General features: G+C 39.7%; 1 protein-coding gene and 1 long non-coding RNA gene across 4 annotated transcripts in view; both read left to right on the top strand.

The window, feature by feature from the left end:
* Positions 1-348: 348 nt before the first annotated feature.
* Positions 349-1950, top strand: LOC128527439 (uncharacterized). The gene is made up of 5 exons (XR_008360877.1): positions 349-472; positions 1058-1142; positions 1248-1306; positions 1758-1811; positions 1884-1950. It is a non-coding gene; the product is annotated as an uncharacterized LOC128527439 (long non-coding RNA).
* Positions 1951-4348: 2398 nt separating this feature from the next.
* The window catches only part of LOC128527433 (uncharacterized), a 101685-nt gene continuing 82256 nt past the window's right edge, over positions 4349-23777 (top strand). Inside the window, exons 1-2 of one of the 3 annotated variants that reach the window (XM_053499784.1) lie at positions 4349-5059; positions 5399-5474. In XM_053499784.1, the coding sequence (XP_053355759.1) occupies positions 4375-5025 (651 nt within the window). In that variant the 5' untranslated portion in view covers positions 4349-4374 and the 3' untranslated portion in view covers positions 5026-5059; positions 5399-5474. Of the gene's footprint in view, positions 5060-5398; positions 5475-23777 lie in introns of those variants that run through there. The other 2 variants (XM_053499783.1, XM_053499782.1) reach the window with 2 other exon arrangements.

Here is a 23777-nt window from a genome sequence, read left to right as displayed (position 1 = left end):
TTCTTAATAAAGAATAGTAAAAGCATCCATGATCTAATTGAGCTGAATATATGGACCTTTAAATTGTTTAAATATTTTGAACCAAAAAAGCAGAGAAATCATAAAAAACATTCCTTTATCTAAAAAGAACATAAGTGGAATTGTGTAACACAGCAATAATAATAATAATAATAATAATAGATCAATAAGTGTGTCCCTTTACTGTTAACTACAATATTTTATTATTAAAACCTTCAACATGATGAGTTGGGTACCTTGATAATCCTTTGTTACGCAGTATGATGACATCACAAAAGCACAACTCACAGCTACTGTAAGGTTTATTCCTTTGGCAGTTATGTTACCTAATGGATTCTAACTGCCGTTAAGCAACATAGAAGAAAAAGGTTCATTTTAAACTCATAACTATGCAAACACAGAAAGTTTGAGTATTTACAGTAAATAGACTACGGAGCACCACTTTAAGAGAAAGGTATAATCATCTACTTATCCATATCTATAAATCTGTTTAATTAGCATCAGCTCTAATGGCTGTGTAGTGCAATGTATTTTGTAGGGTTCTGGTTCTCGACCATGTTCCTGCAGTTAATTAACAACCTTCAATTTAGTGGGTGTGATAGAGCAGAGATAGCACTATAATAAGTCAGGGGAACTCCTGGACCAGGACCTCTGTGAACAGAATGCTACACAGAGTGTAACTTTTACAACAGTCACTTTTAGAGATTGCATCTTTAAATGCTGTGGCTTAACACAAAGTATGAAACTGCAGTTTAAAAACCTGAACAAAGTGTTAGCTGAATGTTGTAGTTAAATGGATTCAATTGGTCTATTTTAGTTCTTAGTGTAGTTTGGTGTTGTTTATGGTCCCTAGGCTCTACCGCTCAACATCTGAAGCTAGATTTGTAGTGAAAAGCTGAGGAATAATATGCATAATAACATAGTGATAATATCATGTAGTTATATAATTTTTGTTAGAATTGTAGCTTTATCAGTGTTTGTGTTTAGTTAATTAATAGCAAATTTTGCAAAAGTTCATCTTTCACTTCTCATCCTGCAGAAATGTCTCGCCCCATCTATAAATTGATCTTGGACAGGTATTATCATCCTAATCAACAAATCTCCTATGGGGAGAACCCTGACCGGTATGTGTGTGTACAGTATATACTGTGTGTGTATGTGTGTATATTTATGAGTGTGGGTGTGTGGAATAAATGAAGATGTTGGTCTCTGTCTGTTCCAACCTTCAGGAGGAGGAACTGCAAAATGGGCAGAGCCTCTCGCTCCTCCTTAAGTGAAAACAACATATGTGAGTATCAGCGACTGGGAGTCAAGTGAATTCCTTAAAGTGGACAATAGCTCTTTAAAAGAGACGAAGTATAAAGTAAACGTGTCTGCTTCACTTTATTATGTCTTGAGTTGTCCACCAGCGCATCCATTAGTCCATCAGACCCATGTCCACTGTCCTCCCTTCCTATAATAATGTTGATATGCAACGGTTTATTAGCTGGTCATTAGCTACTATACATTAACATTTATTGTGGATAAATTAAGCTGTACATTAATGAGTCTCTTCGTGTAAATTTCAATATACAAAGTGCCAAAAGTACGATTTACACATCTGGTTTTTAAACGCAACGAATTTTATTGAATATCACATTTGTGTACATGCATCTACATTCTGTTTGCAAATATATTTGAATATATTCAGTTTGATAAAGCACGCTTCAAGCATGTTTCATTCTGTGTGTTTCTTTTAGTACCTCGTCCTACTACTGAACAACTGAGGGGTGAATTTACACGTCCTCCTACAGGTGACACACACACGCACACTTTTTCTTACTGTTGGTTATATGTGTAAAATAATGGTTTCTTTACTTGTTTAGAGGGTCCTCCTACACCACCTCCTGCCCAAGTACCTGACTAACTGGAAGATGATGTTCATTTTGTTTTCCGCATGTACCTGTACTCTTTAAAAAATAAATCATGAGTAAATGGAGACAACAAAAAACATTCTTTGAATTATTTTTTACAGTGCTATTCAGATCATTAAACAAATTTAAATATTACACAAAAAAACCTGAGTATACATCAGCTCATGCTAGTAATTATTATTGTAGTCAATATTATTTCAAAATAATATCTTCTCCGCCTTATTTTGAATTAATATTGACTACAATAATAATTAAAATGAGTAAGTTTACTAGCCCGAGTTAATGCTGCCTCTGATTTTATTCCAGTTTATCTGTTCAGTTGATTTTCACTTTGCTCGGGTACAGAAGGGGAAAGGTGCTGGTCATCATCATCACTGACCCTGAGGGTGCTGGATCCAGACTCACTGTCCCTGACCGTAATGTTAGAGCTGTCAGAGGCTGTGAAACTGTAACTTTCCTTTTCGCAAAAGGCATAATCTGTTAATTTGAAGCATTTCACAGCATCTGCTTTTAAAGCTTTTTCTTCTTCTTGTCGCGTAAATTTTCAGCTCCACCTTTTCTTTTTTTCAGTTTTCATCCATGGCAATTATTTATTCTTTGCTGTATCGAGAAATGATCCATATCTCTCCCTCTGTAAATTAAAAGTGAAAGGTGGCGTGGTTTCAGAACACGTATGGAGTAGGATTACAATACATTCATATGCACACAAACTGTGCCGCTTTGGGCCGGATAGCCGGGGAAAAAAGAGCTCAGAGCCAAAAAATAGCGTTTAGCACGAAACCTTTATCAGCCTTTTTCAGCGTCACAAAATTATAATACAAAACACACAGTAAAAGTAAAGAAAAGGGTAAAACAATAGGGGGGTTTGGGCGGGGGGGGGGGGCACACAGCTGAGCTCCTGCTCTGTTCTCTCCTCCTCATGCGCGCGCACACACCTCCTCAGCAGACACGCGCAGCAACTCATAAAGGGCAACATACTGTACATAGAGGATGTGATATACAACATACTGTGCATACATGATGTGATATACAACATACTGTACATACAGGATGTGATATACAACATACTGTACATAGAGGATGTGATATACACTATAGTGGTGGCCGTTACAAAACACACCCTCTTTATCGGCGGCGCCCGTACGATTAACGCACTCATTTATTTGCGTAAAAAAGAGATGCAATATTATAGTTTCCGTCATTTTTTTAAAAATAAATTTACGTACTGACTGGGCCGGCCACACTGACCAGCGGCCCACCGGGAGAACGGCCGGTACTCCAGACGGCCAGTCCGCCACTGAGCCTAGCACGTTATTGCTAGCTGTAGCGGCGGTCCGCAGAGCAGGTACTGTATCCAGGGAAACTAATCGATGGTAAAGGATCAGCCAATAGGCGCGCAGGTCCAACCCACTGGCAATGATTGACAGAACTACTCATTCTGCTGTAAAGTCGCATTATGAAATAAATAGGCCATCGTGAAAAACGGGATTTTGAAATAAAAACTAACTTTGAAAAAATGACATTTTGAAATAAAAACATTATGAATTAAACAAAATGCCTCTGCAATAATCTCTGTTATTGGGAAAAATAATGACCATGAAATATTATGTCATAATAATAAGTAAATTTATATAGTAGAGTGCAATATATTTCACAATAATAAGCTTTTTTTCAAAATATGTTCCATTATTTCACAATATCATTCTCATATAACATTGATGTGTCTTATTTATTCATAGAGTGATTCATTTCATCATGTCCTATTTATTTATTTAATTTTAAACACTTTGGAGTTCATACCAACCACACCCCTCTGTGTAATCCTAATGTTTTTCCCCCCTTTAAGATCATGTGACCTGATAAAAACATAGTTTTGTTTTCCTTTCCTCTTTCTCTTCTCCTGAGGTGTAAAGTCATCATTTAATGAATTACTCAATAAAAAAATGACAATAATGATTATTTGACAAATCACTTGAAAAGCGAATTACAAGAATGAATAATTTGAGCCATCTTTTAATAATCATTCTTACAAATCACTTGAAAAAACCCTAAAATAATGAATCACTTGATAAATCACTTGATGAATCACTGTTTTCTCTTCTTTCATTGTTATGAACATATTGTTCTACAAATAACATGTGTTTTGTTTTTCACATGATTTTACATTATAACTTGATAAAACTTACCTTCATTTGAGTTTCCTGTGCGTGATCACATGCAGTTAAGGGAATTCTATGTAATTTTGAATGTAAATTTAAAAACAGTCATAACCACACCTCTGTAATCCTACATTTTTTTCTTTTGAGATCACATGAACTGATGGCAACATACTGTAATTCAGTTTCGTTTTCCTTTCTTCTCTCATTCTGAGGTTGCGCAACATGCTTCTATATATAGTAGAAGAACTCTCTGAGCTGCTCAGAGCACCAGTGAGGAAAGGAACATGGCAGAGGAACAGCCGAGAGACGTGAATGAAATGGCTGAGATAGAAGCAGACAGTGAGACAACACTTCAAGCTGATGAAAATGTCCACTGTATATTGGATGAACATGGCAAAATTCACATTGTGATTTTCAAGACCTCTCACCTCGAAGAGTGGTTAAAAGAGATTGAACGCAGGTTTGGAAGTCGGGTGTGTTATCAGATGACTAAGAAATGTGGTGAAAATTACATCTACACATTCTCCATGTCTGGACCTGTACATGAGCTTAGAAGTTTCTATGGAACTTTTGATCAGATGTATAAGATGGTCATGAAGAAGTGTGGAGGAGCAGCAGCACAGAGAAACCTACGGGGCATAATTTACGGGGTGACGTTCAAGCCGTCTGACCCTGAAGTGTGGATGAGGGTGATTCAGTACAAGATTACAACCAACCCGTCTTTACTGCCTAGTAAATGTGGTGTAAAAGGCAACACAATCAACCTGTCTGGATCTGCAGCCGAGGTTAGACATTTCCGTGACAGTCTTGATCAGATGCGTAAAGAGGTCAAGAACATCATTCAGGAGAATAAAAGAGCAGCAGCACAGGGGAACCCAAAGGATGAGGAGCTTGAAGAGAAACTCAGGAATCTGCACCTGGGAAACAAAACGTAAAAGATGTGTTCAGAACAGGATGTGTCCTACTGAGGTACTGGAACATGGGGCTTTATCTCTGAAATAGTTGGTTTTTAATTAATTAAACTCTTATTTTAGCTTACAGTGGATTTTTTTATATAGTTTTTAATACATAAATAAGTTCTTTACTTTCTAAAGTGAAGAATAGCTTTGAGAGCTCTAGTATTGTTCTAGACTGTAGAAAATAAATCATTAAACAAAAAAAAAACATTGAATTAGAAAGTGTGTTAAAACTTTTGCATGTTGCAGAATGTATGTATTTGTACCATGTTTATTTTGTGGATTGAATATAATGTTCTGTGTGTGTGTGTGTGTGTGTGTGTGTGTGTGTGTGTGTGTGTGTGTTTATTAGGTCCAGACCGAGCCCCTGTGTTCTGCTGATCTCTTTCCATCGCTGCAGTGGGAATGGATGAAGCTACTATTACAAACTGTATAACTGAATACTGTAAAATTGTCTGCATATAACAGATCACCTGTTGTACACATACTTGTAATTCATAAGGTCTAACAACCTGCATGACATCTTAATAAAAATTTATTTACATTGAAATACAGTTTCCAGCTCTGTTTTTGTACATCTAATAAACATTTTATAACATTTATTGTTCAATAAACATGTAATAAAGTGCATTTTACAGACACTTCCATCAAACTGTATTCATCAGTAACTTTCAACTTTTTTACTGAAGATACACAGATTTGACCAGTAGGTGGTGCCATTTGCATCCAAATCAATGCAAATGGTGTTTATTGATCATTAACATATGGGCAACTGGTGTAATTAAAGTGTTTGGGATGTACACAGAATTTACACCTAATGAGTATGAGTTTATGTATATGTATACAATCACCGTCCACTTTAATAGCAACACCTGTAGATTTGCACGTCAGTGCCTTTACACAGAGAATCAGGTCCACAGCTCTAAAGCAGGTTTATGAGATTTTATATGTGCAATATTTGCCTTTCTTACAGTAATATTGTATTGTAGTTGAGTTCATAACACTTTTTCCAAATTTCATACTAATACTAAACCATTTTTAATCTCCAATTTTAACTCTACAGACAGTAAGACCATTATTAAGGATTGGACAGACTGACATCCTCAGCACTATTGTATGACGGTAACTAGCAATAATATGGATGTGTGCTTATTTCCAGAGTGCGTTTCCTTTGGGTTCTCAGGTTTCCTCCCAAAAACATTTCATCATGATAATAATTAGCTATACTTACTGTACATGTTCAGATATTTATCTATATTTAAATGTTCCTGTGAGTTAATTTTCTGGAATTAGTGGCAGATCCACAGCAACCCTGATCACAATAAAGGGATTACTGAAGCTTAACTTCCTTAGCGTTCATATTACTGTATACAGTTGTTACACACGAGGGTAAACACACAAGAGGTTACACCACAAAAGGCTAATCCTTCCAGAGGCTAATCCTACTAGGAGACACAGAGACAAGGAGACATACTAACAATACAATTTAACCAAACAGCTCCGTAAGACAAATGGCAACTAAAATAAAAACAAAACAAATGGCAACTAAAATAGAAACAAAACCATCTCCCACTTAACATAACTATTAATAATCCTCGACCCAGTTTCCCAGAACAAACTGCTATTTATAGAAGACCTAATGAGCTACCTCGGTTCAGGTGAGTTCCCTCATCACCTGACCGAGGTGCCTTCTGGGAAACTGAGTCTACAAACAAAAACTACAAAAAAACAAAGACTCCAGGCATACAGAGCCCTCTGGTGGTAAACCCTCACAACACAAATACTTTTTGAGAAAATAATTGACTTATGGTCATATAATAAACCTGTGCTGAGTAAGTATGTAGAATTTATTTTACAGGTAAATGTGTCCCTGACTAAATACAAACAAACAAAAACAATAATAATCATCATCATCATTATTATTATTATTATTATTATTATTATTATTATTATCATAACTTACAGCTGAGTTTTGTTTAAAAAGAGTTCTTATAATAATACAGTTATCTGGTGTGCATCAGAATAATACATGTGTAAAGATTTTATTCATTTATTTTAAGGTCACTCCATATTTTAAAACATTTATTAATGTTTTTGTATATTAATGCAAATCCCTAATATACACTTTATTATTCTACCCTCTGTATTTAATTGTGATCACTTCCCCCTTCCTCTATAGATCATTATATAGCTGCACTGTAAAAAAAATCTGACCTAGGGTGTACTTAAAGAAATTATGGCAACAAAGTGACACCTAACATATTTAAGTAAAATTTAATACTATAATAAGGAGTAAGAAACATAGAATAAATTATTTAAATCTAAGACAAAATATATATTTAATTATAAATGAAATCAAGTCTTTTATTGTGTTGGATTTAATATTAACTGTTGAAAATATGCAGTAATATATTCAGCATAAATATTTTAAGTAATCATTAAAAAAAACAGTTTTACCTTTACTAGAAAAAAATGTGTTACATTCAATGAATACCTAAGAGAAATCTGGAAGAAATAGAAATATTACAATTGTTTATATGAAGTCACATCCAATATTATTTAGTAGATTAGATTTTTAATTTAACTGTATTTAGGTCCAGATGATGATTTATCTGTAAAAGTAAATCCGGTTCACTTAAATATTTAATTAATGTTCATCAATTTGTTTTAGATATTTAATAAAAATAAATCAAAGTTACTTAAATGCTTGTGCTGGGTTAACATAAAAACAACAGGAATAGCATTTAACATTTGTAACATTGACATTTGTCAGATAGCACAGGTACGTCGTGAAGACTTCTGCTAAAGAGCGTATCATCTGGTAAACATCGCGTTCGTTTTTTTATAGTCGTATTTTGATCGTCTGTAGATCGCCTGTTTGAGCTGTTAAATGATACATCGTCTTTACCTTTCATGACATATACAGTATGCGTGCGCGGACCCCCAGAGGGTTAAGCTATTTCTTGTATTTTTATTCACACTCTATCCGACATGAATCAGACCTTCAGACCTGTGACGTCTCTTTGGCAGATGTATGAACATTTGATTAACATCGCCTAAGGAGCGGATCAGGGTCGTTTTAATTTATTTACATCTTAAATACGGCACGGACGTCTCGGCGACATCTGCCAGATGAGCAAATGCCCGCTGCCAGACATCTGCCAGATGAAAAAGACGACGTTGTATAGACGTCTCCGTGACGTAAGTGTGCTATCTGGGTTATTTCTCTACGTATTCACGCCGTAAATGAATTAAAACGACCCTGATCCGCTCTTTAGATGATGTTAATCAGATGTTTATACATCTGCCAAATGTCTGATTCATAATTCCCTTCCATTATTTTAATTAAATACTCTCGGTTAATTATAATTAACCATGATCAACAGAATTCTGTGAAGGAAGGAACCATAGGACAAACGGGATAAAACAGAGATTTTTATTTTATATTTAATAAAAACCCTGTTTTACACCAGCAGCAACTTACAAATGAGGTCTCAATTTGAAAAGATGGACAAAACATAAAACACCACAAATAAGTATTAACACCATTAACACCAACACAATGTACAGTTAAAGTACGTTTTAAACTTTATATCTGTACGTTATGACTTTTAAATATGACCGTTAGATACGGGTGGTCAAGAAACTCCTGAAGTCAGATGCAGACAGGAAACTATTCAGTCACAAACTCCTGTGAAAAAAATATAGAGATAGATTCAATTAAAATTCTTGATACTTAAATTAGCAAATGAACAATATTTATACTTTGTTCCTCTCGCTTCACAACTTATGAGAACAGACAGAAACCAGAACCGAACCGCAGATTAAGCACGCGCATATAACTGTCGGTATTTTAAGAGTGATTAAAAATACAAGAAATAGCTTAAACCAAAATAACGTGACTAAACATCAGATGACATTTATGTTCAGTATTTCGTTTCTATTTAGAAATATGGGAATCAATTAATGCTTACCTTTTCCACCTGCCCGCCAAACTGTTCTTCTTCTTCTTTGGAGTTTAACGGCAGCTTGCATCCATAAGTGTTGCACTACCGCCACCTTCTGGTTGATTTTCCTTTGTTGTTTCCTCACTCTATTTCCAGATTATTTATATACAGTGGAACCTCGGATTACAAACATAATTTCTTCCGGAAGTGGGTTCGTATTCCAAAACATTCGTAAACCAAATTTTATTTTCCCATAAAAAATAATGGAAACTTAAATTATTCGTTCTACAGCCCAAAAAAAATAAATACATAAAAATAATTAACACAAAATATAAAGTAAAAATAAAACAAATTAACCTGCACTTTACCTTTCAAAAAAGTAAAAAATAAATCCCTGCAGGAGTGTTCTCCTTTGTGCACGCAGGCACTTTCAGCCCCTCCCGTCTTCCCCTCTTCATCTTACACAGTAAAACTTTTTCCTTTCGTCTGAATTAAACACACACACACATTAACGGAAAGACTGTTGTTCTTCCCTAAACTGTTTAAGCTTCATGTAATGATGAGATGGACAAACTGCTCGATGCCTGTTCTTTTATTTTCTGCATTGTCAGGTTATACAGTAGTTGATCAATTGGAATGGTTATTACCGTCGCGCTCACCGCCGTGTAAAAACGTCAGCGGCCAAAATAAATCAGTTGCATTTTTCAAGTCATTCGTAAAATGGCCGCCAGGTGGCGCAAAGTGACATTTTCGCTCGTTGCAGTAAATACAATAGTGACTGTTATACAGCATATCTCTGTATCTGTTTATTGTTACTTAAGTTCTGGATTATTTCAGGTACTTTAAACACATTGTTGGGTTGCTCATGTTGGCTCATATGAGATGTAGTTTACAAATGAACACCTGGTTGGGTTATTTTGACCCAACAACTGGTTTATTCATTATTCTTTCGTTTCTCCAAATATCAGCCTGCAGAATGTTCGAAATATTACTGTTATTGTGTCACAGGTGTAGTTTTAAGAGTTGTTTAGGCAGGAATGCGTGTGTATACAGCTCAAAACCTCCATCAGTTATTAAAGATAGCGTCTATTTAGAAAAAATGCCCCGCGATTTCGAAACTTCAGGAAATCTCCCGGCGCTCTGCGCATAACACCGGGCCAACTCATGTCGGAAAGAATTTATAAACGGTTTCTAAACGTGGGCTATTGTTTTTTTTACTTATAATATTTGTTAATTTAATTTAATGTAAATGAGGTTTGGGCTCAGGTACTTCGATTCGGCATCGTGATTCTCCTCTTTAATTTACCCCATAGTCTAAATCAGCACTTATGAAGTTTGATTATGGATGCGTCGGGAAAACAGCAAGCAGACTGACTCTGACCATTTAAAAAAAACATTTGAGTTCATTTTCCGACGCGCTTAAGTTCACCAAAAACAATACGGAACAGCGCAGCTTATTTGCTTTCAAACATTTACAAAATCAATAAGTTTTTTCGTTATTGTGACTGCGCTTAAATAAAAGTTGAGTCTTATAAATGCCATGTAGTCTTATATAGTTTTATTATATAGTTTTTGCACATTAATCTGACAACAGTTTTTTCAGCCTGTCACGGCGTGCGCCCAAATCAATATCGCTCCTCGCTCACTAGTTAGGCGTCCTTCCCTTCAGACATGCGAAGCAGCGGGACCGCAGAATTACACATGACTGGTGAGCTATCGTTGCTATCGTTGCCCGGGCTTGCACCCCGCGCTATAAAATACTCGGGGTTTGTTGGGTTAAAGTGGATTTTACTACGCTCTGTGTATGCAACGCGCGTGCAACAACGCGGAAGTGCGGCATGCAAGCAGGGCAAATGGAACGCGCCCCGGGGACTTCAAAGGAGCGAGAGGTGGGAGGGGCCGGTCCGGCCATCCGCGGAGAGCAGAGTCAGCGCGAGCGGACGAATGGCCATTGCACTTACACCGCGTAGTAAAATCCACTGTAACCCAACAAACCCTAAGTATTTTATAGCGCGGGGTGCAAGCCCAGGATTATAATAAGCCGTGCCTTTATTCCGTCATGTCATGTGGGCATTATAAGATTTGTATTGAAAACTTCTAACTAAAAAGTGGCAGCTGGCACGCCTAAAAATAGACGCAGGTTATTTTTTTTTTATTTTTTTTTTTTTTATAAATTTAGTCCTGTCCAATTCTTTTTTCCCCGATTTTCTCCCCATTCTAGTAGTGGCCAATTACTCCCCGTCACTAGGGGGCTCCCACACACATTAAGGCTACTACAACCACTCAGTCGGGAGGACGAAAGCTATCCCGTGTTTCCTCCGAACCACGTGACGCGAGCCGACCGCATCTTTTCGAACTGCTCGCTCACGCACCGTTAGGGGCGGAGTAACACACTCGGAGGAAAGCGCTAGCCGCTCCTTCCGTGTGCGCGAGCTCACAGACGCCCCTGATTGGCTGTAGCGCCGTGACTAATGTGGGAGCACAAGTACCTCTCATCCCTCCCCTCTGAGAGAGCTCGGCCAATCAGCTCTCTCTGTGCCTCCGGCTGTGAGAGGAAAACAGCATCACCCGGGGTTCGAACCAGCGATCTCCGGATGATAGGGCGAGCGCTTTACCACTGCGCCACTCGGAGGCAGGTTATTTTTTTATAGTCTAAATAAAAACCCTCCGCTTTAATTCCCTATAGTCTAATCAGCCCTCAACCGCACACATAGTTTTCCCGAGCGCGAGGAATTTTTTTGTGCTAAATAATGTTTATGCAGTATAAGAATTCCTATTAATCCTGGGTTGTTCTTTTAGTGTCACTATAGTGCTTTACAATGCCAGACAACATTCAAATACAAATTATTCACCCTCCCCAGGTGTGAATCGGCTGTTCTCACCTATACATTCAGAGGAACTGAAATGCACTTCTCCCCACTTTAAAAACCTCTTGAATCTGAGGCTGACTTTCGGTGATTTAAATTTGTAAATTTAAATTCTAAAGTTAACATTTTTAATCCTTGGAATGGAAGAACTTGAGATTTTCCTTATAATAGCGTAAATTGCATTGTTTTTAATCAGTCTATACACAATAATCTTCTTTGGTTTTTTTTTTTTTTTTAAACGGGTATGGGGGCTATCTTGTTTTATTAATCCTTGTGCCTGGTTTAGGTTTAGTATTCAGTGCGCATCTGTTATATTACAACTAAATACCTTTTATTGGGGGTTAAGTGACTGATGTGCCTAACATTTTTCAGCTGAGCCTTTGTTTCACTGAATAATCAACCACCGCGACACCCCCCTCTCTCTCTCACACACACACACACACACACACAGAGCCGACCAAATCATTAGCACCTCCCTCCCCCAGCACAGCCATTTACTTTCTATCCATTTACTTACATCTGAACTGAGTCGTTTGGGTAACATGGGTCGAACCCGTTACAAATCATAACAGTCTACTGCATTTCATTCTTATAATAACGCAAAAACACAAGCGGGGCTGAAAGACCGACATCTGCTGACGCAGTAGAACGTCCTAACACTGTTTTAATTTTATGGTCATTTATTTCAGTTAATAAATCTACTATAAATTTAAAGAACACAAGAAATAAGATGACACAAATCCCTACACGCTTTTTTTCTAATTACAAATGATAAAATCTAAAGGCTCACTGTGTTAACATTTATTGTGCTAAAATTTGATCCTAATAAGATTTGATTTAATTTGAATTCTAGAACAGTGGCAGCTGGAACACCTAAAATAGATGCAGGATTATTTTTTATAATCTAAATAAAAATGCTTTTTTAAACGTGGGCTATTGTTATTTACTTGCAATATTTGTTAATTTAATTTAAATGGGGTTTGGTCTCCGGAATGTTGAGCATCAGGATCCTCTTCTTTACTTTCCTACAGTACGTAGAATCAGCGCTTAATTGCACGCATTAAGTTTTGTAAATTGTGACCCCCGTTGCGCTGTACCACCGCTCGGAAAACCTTATGAAATACAAGTTAAAGACAATTATGATAATCTGCCACGGCTTGCGTCTGTGATAGGAGTGCGCCCAAATCTACTATCGCTACTCGCTCACTCCGTAGGCTCCCTGAATAGGCAGCAAAGGGACGCAGCCGCCTATTCGTGCCGGCTGGCGATAATTAACGTTAATATGATCTCGGGCTTGCTCCGCATTATAAAAGCAAGGCGCGGAGTTTTGTCCGAGGTCTGGGAAATACGTGATGTGATGGAGAATATGAAAGAAGCATGTCAGTGGGGCGATGTGACGCGGCCCAGGGACTTTAAACAAGGACACTAGAATTCCGCCCTTTGATCTCCGCGCTGAGGACAGCGCGAGAAAGAGCTGCGCGAGCTCCTGCGCCATCTTCACTCCCGCACAGTGTGTTAAGTTTTTACGTCAGCGAGGACTCGCGCCGGCCATCGACAGCGGGTGCGCTGCCGCCGCGTGCTCAGTTCTGCCACTCCGCGCACCAACACTTATCGTCAGCTGTGTGCCCGCATGCCAGTGTGGCACAGCCCCAGGAACTGCACATGCACAACCTTTATCCCATTCTTTCCATTCTTCCTCCTTCAACACTTTCCTTCCCCATTTTACCTAAATAAATTACCCTTTTCCCGTAAGACCTCGCCTCGTGTCCGTGCTTTATGGTGCCGCCCGTGCAACATGGGTCGAATCCGTTACAGATCATAACAGTCTACTGCATTTCATTCTTATAATAACGCACAAACACAAGCGGGGCTGAATGACCAACATCAGCTGACGCAGTAGAACGTCCTGACAATGTTATAATTTTATGGTCATTTATTTCAGTTAATAAATCTACTAACAAATTTAAAGAACACAAGATATAAGACGACACAAAACCCTACACGCGTCTTTTCTAATTACACATAATAAAATCCAAAGGCTCACTGTATTAACATTTATTTTGTTTAAATTTGATCCTAATAAGATTTAATTTAATTTGAATTCTACATTTGTACTGTAATTTTAGTTCTGTGATTATAAATTTGTTTAACTACAATGTTTTACTTGATTTTATCCGCTACTACGTGCAGTTCTAAAACTCCGTGTCTCATTAATTTAGCCGAGAATGAACTAAGGCATTAGGCGTCAGTCTGTAGTTATATAGCGCCACTCAGCGGTAAAAGCCAGCAAACGCACAAAGCCAAACGGTACCGCAAAGCGCGGCGACGGTAGAACCAACATTCCGATTGAGTAACCACTGTAGTACAAACTTTCGGGTGGATCCTGCACTTAAATCCAACTAAAAAAACTACTGGAAAACAAAACTCAGGCTCTATATCCTAACTTACATCTCGCCTTGTGTTCACACACACCGGACTGCATTACCCACAATGCATCTCCTGCACTGGACTACACCACCGTAAACAGTGGTCATAAATCAACATCTTTCTCCCGCTACACTGTTTTATCTGATAATTAGCAATAAACATCGCCAATGACACTCGTGTAAGCGCAAGCTAACAGAATCACTGCTGTAAAGTAAAATAACCAAACAAATGACCCAGCACCTCACCTCTGAAAAGATTTTCTTCATAGTTTCTTCGGAGAGCAGAGTGTGTGTCTCTGTGCGCGTGTGTGTGTGGGAGTTTGTGAATGGGGGTTTCACACACACACACACACACACACAGCCGGCAAAGTGTCAAATTACGCTCGCGGGCGCACACACATTACGATGAGGAAGAAAATAAAATAGATTTTTAACCTCTGTATTGAGATTTTCTTTTGCTTTACCCCGCGCACACACGTGTGTTATAAGAAACAGTACACGCGCTGCACACACGCGCTTCCGTACACAAAATAAAATATGTTTTACACACACACGTGGTCACAGGTTTATAGTAAAGAGTACACGCGTGCATGGATGTTAATTATACCAGTAAGAGACGAACACTAAGACCCAGCAGGGGAGACGATTCCGCAGCGCAACAGAGAGAAAAAACATTGGCTCAGTTGTGATCACGTGACGCTCGGCGTCAAAACAAGAAGCGCATACCAGCATATTTTGGATGATAAAGATACGTCGTATAGACATCGTATAGATGTAAAGACGATGTATCATTTAACAGCTCAAACAGGCGATCCACAGACGATCAAAATACGACTATAAAAAAATGAACGCGATGTTTACCAGATGATACGCTCTTTAGCAGAAGTCTTCACGACGTACCTGTGCTATCTGAGTAGTCTCTCTAAATGAGTCAAATTTTCTAAATTTCTTTAGTTGTGACATGGCCAGACCTATTGAATGTGCTCTGGTTCGTGCATAGGCTGAATTGAATTTGTGTTTCTTGTGTGAATGTGTTGCTCATGCTTTTGTATGTCTGTGTGCTTAATAAAGTACTCCCAGCCATTTTCATTGGGCTTAGAGCGCACTATAGAGGACCTACAGAAGATCCAAGTAGGCCGGCGAGTAGCAGAGCAGCTGAGAAGAATGAAAAAACCCTTTCCTGACGGAGCCAGCGCGAGCAAAGCGGGCCGACCAGAGCGGAGAGGCGAGATAAGGATTCCAGCACTGGACCTCGGGGTGGAGCCCTATGTTGACGCTGCGCAAGCGCCGGAGCAACTGCAGCTGTGCCTTACTTCCTACAACAGCACCGTTGAACCCCACGCATTCCTCGTCTAAGTAGAGCTAGCCGCCGACTTCGCAGGCTGGTCCCTGGCAGAAACAGTCGTCCGGGTAGCTCTCTCGCTGGAGGGCGACGCGCTCCGGGCACTAAAAGACCTCCGGGCCGATGTGCGGTTGCACACTGCCTGTGCGAATACAAGTAGGTAAAATTACTAATTTTCATAAATTCTTTGTGAGAGAGATCGAGGATGATTGTATCTTGGGGTTGGACTGGTTAGAAAGGTGGGGTGCGGTGCTGAATCTCACTGACGGAACTTTGCGTGGTAACTTTGGGTTAGCCAGGTTGCTAGTGCCCAAACCACAACTGGACCTGTTGGTAGCACACACCCGAAGACACTTTGAAGTCCTTTCTACATGAATTTGCAGACATTTTCGCGGTAGATGAGCGCGAGTGCACTCATACCAATTTAGTGCAGCACATGATCGCAGCTTCTGTTCGGCTACATAGAAGACGCCTTCCATTAGCTAAACAAGCTATCGCTCGGACGTCATTGATCCAGCATCTGGACTGTGGTCTTCACTGGTTGTGCTCGTGCGTAAAAAGGACGATTCTTGGCGGTTTTGTGTTGATTACCGGCGATTAAACGAGGTGAGCTAAACCACTCTTACCTGTTGCCGCGAATAGATGATGCGCTGGAACACGTTGCGGGCTCGGCTTGGTTTAGCTCGTTGGATCTGCGTAGCGGGTACTGGCAAGTATAGCTCGCCCCGGAAGCACGACCTAAAACCGCGTTTTCGATCGGGCAAGGGCTATGGCAATTTCGGCGCATGCCGTTTGGCCTATGTAACGCTTCAGCTACTTTTGAACGGCTGATGGAGAAAGTGCTGGCCGACATTCCTCGCAGCCGTTGTGTGGTCTACTTGGATTATCTTGGCTTAACCCTAAAAAGTGCCAGCTGTTGCGGCAAGAGACTGTGTTTCTGGGCCATGTAATTAGTGCAAAAAGGATCGCTACCGATCCAGCCAAAATTGCTGCGGTAAATAATTGGCCCGAACCGATAAATGTGTCACAGCTCCGCACCTTCCTCTGATTAGCCTCTTACTATCGCTGGTTCGTGAAAGACTTTGCCACAATCGCAAGCCCGCTGCACGGGCTCACGAAAAAGAACCAGCTATTTCGCTGGGACAGGGTGCACGCGCGTGCTTTTGCTCAGTTGCAGAAAGCTTTGGTCACGTCGCCCGTTCTCGACTATCCTGACGTATCTCGTACTTTCATCCTTGACACGGACACAAGTGATGTAGGGCTGGGGGCTGTCCTGTTTCAGGTTTCCAAGGGAGCGTGCTATCGCCTACTTCAGCCGCGCGGTGTCTGGACCTAAGAGGAATTACTGCGTCACGCGGCGCAAGCTGCTAGCAGTTGTCGTGGCTCTTAAACATTTCCGGGCGTATTTATACAGGCAACCCTTCTTGCTGCCGTTGAAGAGCGCATGGGTGGTTGCGACGTCGAACACTCTCCGAAACCCTCGACATTCTCCCTGCGCAGTCCTCCGAACCCCCCATCGGTAATCAGCCGTCAGAGCCGGCCGAGTAACTGCGTCGTCTATACCATCGCCTGTAGTCATTTCGCCTGTGCCACAGCTAATTGCCGAGCAGGAGAAGGATCTGGCTCTGCAGCAGGTACTAGGTTGGGTTAAAGTGGGCCTGAGATCGGATTATACCACGGTCGCTCATCTGGGGCTAGAGGTAAAAGCTCTCTACTCGCAGTTTATCCGCCTAGCGTTGCGGGAGGGTTTACTCTACCGCCACTGGGAGCTAGCGAATGTTTTCAGCTGCTGGTACCGCAGACTTTGCGGGCATGTGTGCTGGAGATAGTTCATGGGCATGCAGGTTCGAGACACTTCGAAGTAACTAAAACTCTGCGGCGTTTCCCGGGCTGTCATACTAATAGCGAACTCTTTGTTCACACATGCAACTTCTGCACGGCAAAGAAGGGCCCTACCCAGCGCTCACGAGCACCCCTGCAGGACTTTTGGGTGGGGTCACCCATGGTTGACCTTCGTGGACATTCTTGGGCCGTTTCCCATTTCCGATCGCGGGAACTGTTATGTGCTGTTGGCCATGGATTATTTCACAAAATGGCCGAAGGCTTTTGCTGTTCCTGACCAGAGCGCTTCCACCATGGCTTGAGTGCTGGTGGATGAGGTGTTCAGCCGATTCGGCGCCCTGGAGCAGCTACACAGCGATCAGCAGCGGTGTGCGAGCACCTCGGGGTGAAAAAGACCCGCACCACGCCCCTTCATCCGCAAAGTGACGGCCTCGTGGAACGGTTCAATCGGACGCTTACCACACAACTCGCCATGCTTACCAGCGATCGGCAGAAGGATTAGGACGAACATTTGCCTCTCGTGCTCTGGGCATATCGCACAGCAGTGCAGGAGTCCTCACAGCTAACGCCTTCGGCCGCGAGTTGCGCACTCCCGTGGACCTTGTGTTCGGACCACCTCCCCAATTGGATTTACCCACGAAGCCTGGGTTGGATTATTTTTGTTCTTTAAAAGACAAACTGTTCCGTGTTCACGAGTTGGCGCGTAAACACTTGGCGGACGCCAGTGTTAAGCAGCACTGTGTTTATGACACTCACAGCCGGGGGCGAGATTTTGCTATTGGAGAGCAGGTATTGGGTGTCTTGTTAAATCGTTTTAAACTCCCCATTTCTGTGAATTCCTCCATCAGCGAAACCGGTTTGATAACCGTACACCTACACTATCATGAATGAAAGGTGATTAGAGGGATTACAGTCTGGGGTTCTGGGGGTCACCTCGGAGAGCGCTGTCGCGTTGTATTCAAAGAATAGATTTAAACAGAATCATGTTTGCTTTGGCATGGGAAACAATATTGTATTAGGCTAACTTTATTTAAGATTATTCACTTTTGTATTTATTGTATTCGTCTTTTGCACACACACTAAATTTGAACAGAAAATAATAGTGGGCTGGTAGAAACGTTATTTTTCCTATAACTTAAACGGCTGAATAAAATTAAATATACACAATACATTAATAATTGCGTTTGCTTTACGTTTGAGCACTCATTGAGCTTTAGTTGGATTTTATGCCTTTTTTACAGTATTTACTGTACGGACAGTCGCATTATGCTTCCTCTATGTTATTTATATTTTTATATATTCTCTAAATATGACTTGAATAAATCGGCTTACATCGGAGCGCGCTGGCGTGTTGGAAAAGCCAGCATTTATCTATCGAGTAGCCTATGTAAGTGCGAGTCGCGGGTTTATAAATGCTGATAAATGAATTTTAGATAGATTTTAAAGCATGTTCTTTAGGCCTTAATATTCGTTTTATATGGCATTATATTCCTGCCACAATTCTGAGCGCGTGGCATTTTGAGAGCAGACAAAGCACTCTATGCCCATGCAGTGTCCCCACTGCGCACTCAACATGTTTTGCGCGACTTCTCGGTTCTGTGCGCGCTCCACTCTGCCTGCATGCACGTGCAACATTACATTTTCTATGCGCGCTCGACTATGCCTGCATGCGCGTGCAACATTTAATTTTCTGTGCACGCTCGACTTTGTCCAGTGTTACAAAACTGTAAATATTGCCAGCTGATAGAGTAGGAACAGACAATCAGAAGTAGTGTGTGGATGTCTGTGATTGGCTAGTTTTGTGGCAGTTTTGTAACACTGGACAAAGTTGTGTCTCTACCTGTGCGTACAGGCAGAGTCAAGCGCGCACAGAATCGAGAAGTCGCACGTGCGTGGAGTTGAGCATGTTGAGCAAGCAGGAAAGACTGCACATGCAGAATCGAGCTGTTGAGCGCGCAGTGGGGACACTGCACGCGCATAGAGTGCTTTGTCTGCTCTCAAAATGTCAAACCACGCGTTCAGAATTGTGGAAGGAATATAACGCCATAGTTTTAATTAATGGCCAGGTGTACTACGAAGTTGTTCTCTGCACGGTGTGTATGCACGGAGAGTTTGTGTGTGTGTTTGTGAAGTTATTTTCTCCTTCAAACATGCTTCCAACCAACCAACCAACCAACCCTGGCCTCCAAACTAAGAAGCTACTGTACGTGTCATAGCAGATAACTGCTCCTTTGATCTGCTGGTTACGGCGGGGCGTCGATTGTTGATCAGTGTAAAGTAGCCTGTAAAAGCCACGCTCTTTCCAAAAAATAGTGTAAATGTCTGCAACGAACACTAACCGTTTAAATGTTAAGAATTTAATTAATTATAAATATATAAATTAGATTTTTTTATTTAAAAAATCTTTTCATTATATATAAACTCATGCTAGGGTACTTTTACTACGCTGAAGTACCATTCAAAGCTATTTATTCATTTCTCTTTTATTTGCTTACTTACTTACTAACTAGAGAATGCTTTAGTAAAGAGCTCTACAACAACTTTAATACGAATGACAATGGAATATTACACAACATGCGAGTTGACGCCCATGCACCAATCACTGACCATTAAAATGGTGGATTTTAATTAAAATGGCACTTATATATATTCGTGTTTTATTAAATTCTTTAATCCTTGTTTTCACCCATGGGTTTACTGCGTAAACACCGTTTTTTTTATTAAGTTTAATCATGCAGCACTTTTAGTATTCATAGCAAAAGCAACCCAACAGTGTGATTAAAGTACTCGAAATAACACAGAATTTTGACCCAGCATAAACGTACGTTTTTAATGGCCAGATCAGTACACAGATAAACGAAAGATCACAAACACAAATGCATACACGCACAGAACTGTGCAAAATACATTTGCAATTCAAGAAATATTTCACTACATAAACATAGACTGATAACTTGTTAAATTTTTTAAACAGTGGTCTTTTTTTAAATGGTTAAATTCTCAGTTAATATAGAATTATGTTTTATTATTACATAGGTTTCAGTAGCTCATTGCTCTATTTTGCCCCCTTGTGGAATAACTAGAGTCTTTCTTTGCGCTGCAGGTGCGAAGTGGACTGAAATGCACCATCTGGCTGACCGGGTTCACCTGGAGCAGCTGGTTAAGATCGGAAGATGCTGAAGGTCCACCTGGGTTCAGTGTTCATGCCACATGGACTGTGCCATCTGCTGGGCATTGATGTACACGATGTCGGAGGATATCCAGAGGTCAGGGATGGGCAGTGAGAGAGCGATTTAGATATCTGAGTACATTTCTGTATGGTTGTATAAATGTACGTTGTGATAACTGTATGTTGTGTTTGTTTTACTTCTGAAACTTCCGAGGGGTGAGTAACCTGTCAATCAATTGTCTGTTACTATAGAAACAAGATAATGACAACATTAATGTACTGTAAATGCATGGAGCTTCTCACCTGCGTCCCGCGCACCGTGGAAGAGATCGAGGCCTTCATGGCAGACAAGAGCGAGAAATCCTTCAGCTGCCTGAAAGAAAAAAGCATCATCACGATTATATGAAAAAATACTCACAATACGGATCATCTCCTTAGCTTACTGATCTCCTCATTTATTGATGAAGTTTGCTTCTACTGTACAACAGATGAGCATGTCAGCGTCTCAGATCATACGCTCTCTGATTTAGTTGCTTTTTATTTACAATTTGTAGTATAAATCTTAGCTGGAATTTTGACCTGTACAATGTGATTTTTGTTTTTCTGATATTTTTTGGTCAAATGATTCTCTGATAAAAAAGTAATAATTACGACACCAGCTTATATCATGAAAATGTACATGAACATCCTTAAAACTAACAACTTATTGTTATTAATCCTTATGTCTTACTGTATCAGACGCCCAGTTATTGTCCTGCACATGTAACCTCAGTTATTGCATGAATAAATTTCTCCAGCATCTTCAGAGGGTTCTGTCATATTGTTTGTAGGGAATATTAGATTTTTTAGTATGTTTCATTGTATTCTGTGTGCATGACAACAGAGTGATTTTTTCCCTTTTCTCACAACACAAGCTGTACTTTCAATAAACACATTCTATAGTAGTTTATGTTAAAGGTCGTAAAACTGTTAAACGCTCGTAAATGTAGAGCTACTCCTAAATTTATGTTCTTCCTTACCTTATCTTTTAAAAGCATTCCAGACTGGATGTAAACACTCCTGCATCCACCTTTTCTTTGGTTCTTTGTGTGTGTGCGTATATATACTCCTGTCTCCCACAATAAACTTTGAACGTCTCACTGAGCACTGACTTGTGTGTATCATTGAGGGGTTCCCTGGCCAGGCAGGACAAGCAGAATACAGGCTGAGCACTGAGTAGACAAAAGGAGGTCTACCAAAATTTAAGAAATCCTTACATTGTTGATTATGTAAAATTTTAAATGATGTGAGATAAAAACTCAGTCTTTCAACGGTGTAAGGGCCATATTTCATTCTTGTGATTTGTTGTTATGTTTATCTTATTTCAGTTTATTAGTTAAGCATTAAGCATTAAGTATCATACTTATAATTTGTATTGTGACATCATTTCATGAGTTGTTCTGTGACATCATCCCACAGTCATGCAGTTTCATGTTTATCACGCACGTTAGTTGTTAGTTGCTGTTAAGACACGGAAGGATACAGAAAGGTGTGGAGCACACAAGCTTTTGACCGTGATAACGTGAGACAGTAAGCTAAAAGGAATACAGTAAAATAAGTTGTTGTAACTGTAATCTATCGAAGCTACAGAACACAGCAAGCGACTTGTCGTGACTACAGTGGATTTATGCAAGAAACTGTAACAACCGTTGTTTTTGATGTTGAAAATAAACAAGAGACAAAGAAATCAACGAAACGTCTGATGTCGTCAGTGACACTGTGTAACAAAAGAACGTCTCACTGAGTCAGAACTTGTGAATAACATGCACCTACAAACGGTCTTAACTGTCATTAAGATGAAACTTGGTCAGTTTAGATTTCACCTAAAAAAGACATAAACCTGAATAGTGTATTATTCTAAAATACAAAACTGTTAAGATTGTTAATATATTGAATACAGACCCTACACATTTTTTTGCTTTTTTTTTTTTTTTAATAAAAACCAATGTAAGCAAAAATTTTTACAGATTATATGCTTCCAGAAGTTCACACAAATTTTAGTATTAATACCCATAAATACTGTGAGTATGAATAATTTTTATTTAAAATGATTATTGTTTGAAGCGAGACTTTTTGGGGCACGTATAAAATCATCTCTCCAAAACAGATAAAGTTAACAACTTGATATCAGATCTCAGGAGAAGTAAGACCCCTGTGACTCCTATATCTGTCTAGGGGGAGAAAGTGGACATGGTCTCAGTATACAGATATCTGGGAGTTCATCTCGACAACAAACTGGACTGGTCACTTTATAAGATCGGACAGAGCAGGTTGTATTTTCTGTAAGTCTCAAGTTCTTTAACGTCTGCAACACCATTCTTCAGATGTTCTACAAACCCGTTGTGGCGGGTGCCATTTCTTCGGCTGTGGTTTGTTGGGGATATAATTTTGTTAGTGCAATTTCCCTCGGGGATTGATAAAGTTCATTGAATATTGTGTAAAGTACTCACATCTCAAAGATTCTCACTGCGGTTAAGGTCTGGACTGTGGTGGCCAATCCATATGTCTCATGCTCTCTGAACCACTCACACACAATTTGAGCCCAACGAATCGTCATCTTGGAAAATCATTGTACAATTAATGAAGAAACAATCCATTGATGGCAAAAACCTGATCATTCAGTATATTTAGGTCATCAGCTGTCCTTATTTTTTGCTGAGCCTAGATCTGACCAAAAGAAGCAACCTCAGATCAAAACACATCACTTCATCTGCCACTTATCCTACCCTGGAGTTTTCTTCATTATGCATGTAGAAATGCTCTTAACTTCAACAACATTTCTATTTTAAAGATGATTACAACTTTCTCTCTATCACTTTAATAATGTTTTACAATTCTCAACCCAATGAGAGTAGTTTCAGCAACCTCCTTAGTTGTTTACTTTGCATGATGCATGGCATCTTCTACATCTACATTTCATACCACAACCACAGGATTTGTCTTCTGACATGGTTGTTTAAGAATTTAGCAGCTCCTTATGCATCAGTTACAGTTAAATAACTTGTTTCCAGTTGAAACATACTGTACAGTATTTGCCATGATTTTCTTTTCCACGTCAGCAGCCATCTTGTCTGGAGCCCTTATAGTGGCTAAGCTAAC

The sequence above is a fragment of the Clarias gariepinus genome, chromosome 7 (assembly GCF_024256425.1).
Source record: "Clarias gariepinus isolate MV-2021 ecotype Netherlands chromosome 7, CGAR_prim_01v2, whole genome shotgun sequence".
Taxonomy (NCBI): domain Eukaryota; kingdom Metazoa; phylum Chordata; class Actinopteri; order Siluriformes; family Clariidae; genus Clarias; species Clarias gariepinus.
The sequence above is the reverse complement of the archived record's forward strand: the minus strand, read 5'-3'. Positions and strand labels throughout refer to the sequence as shown.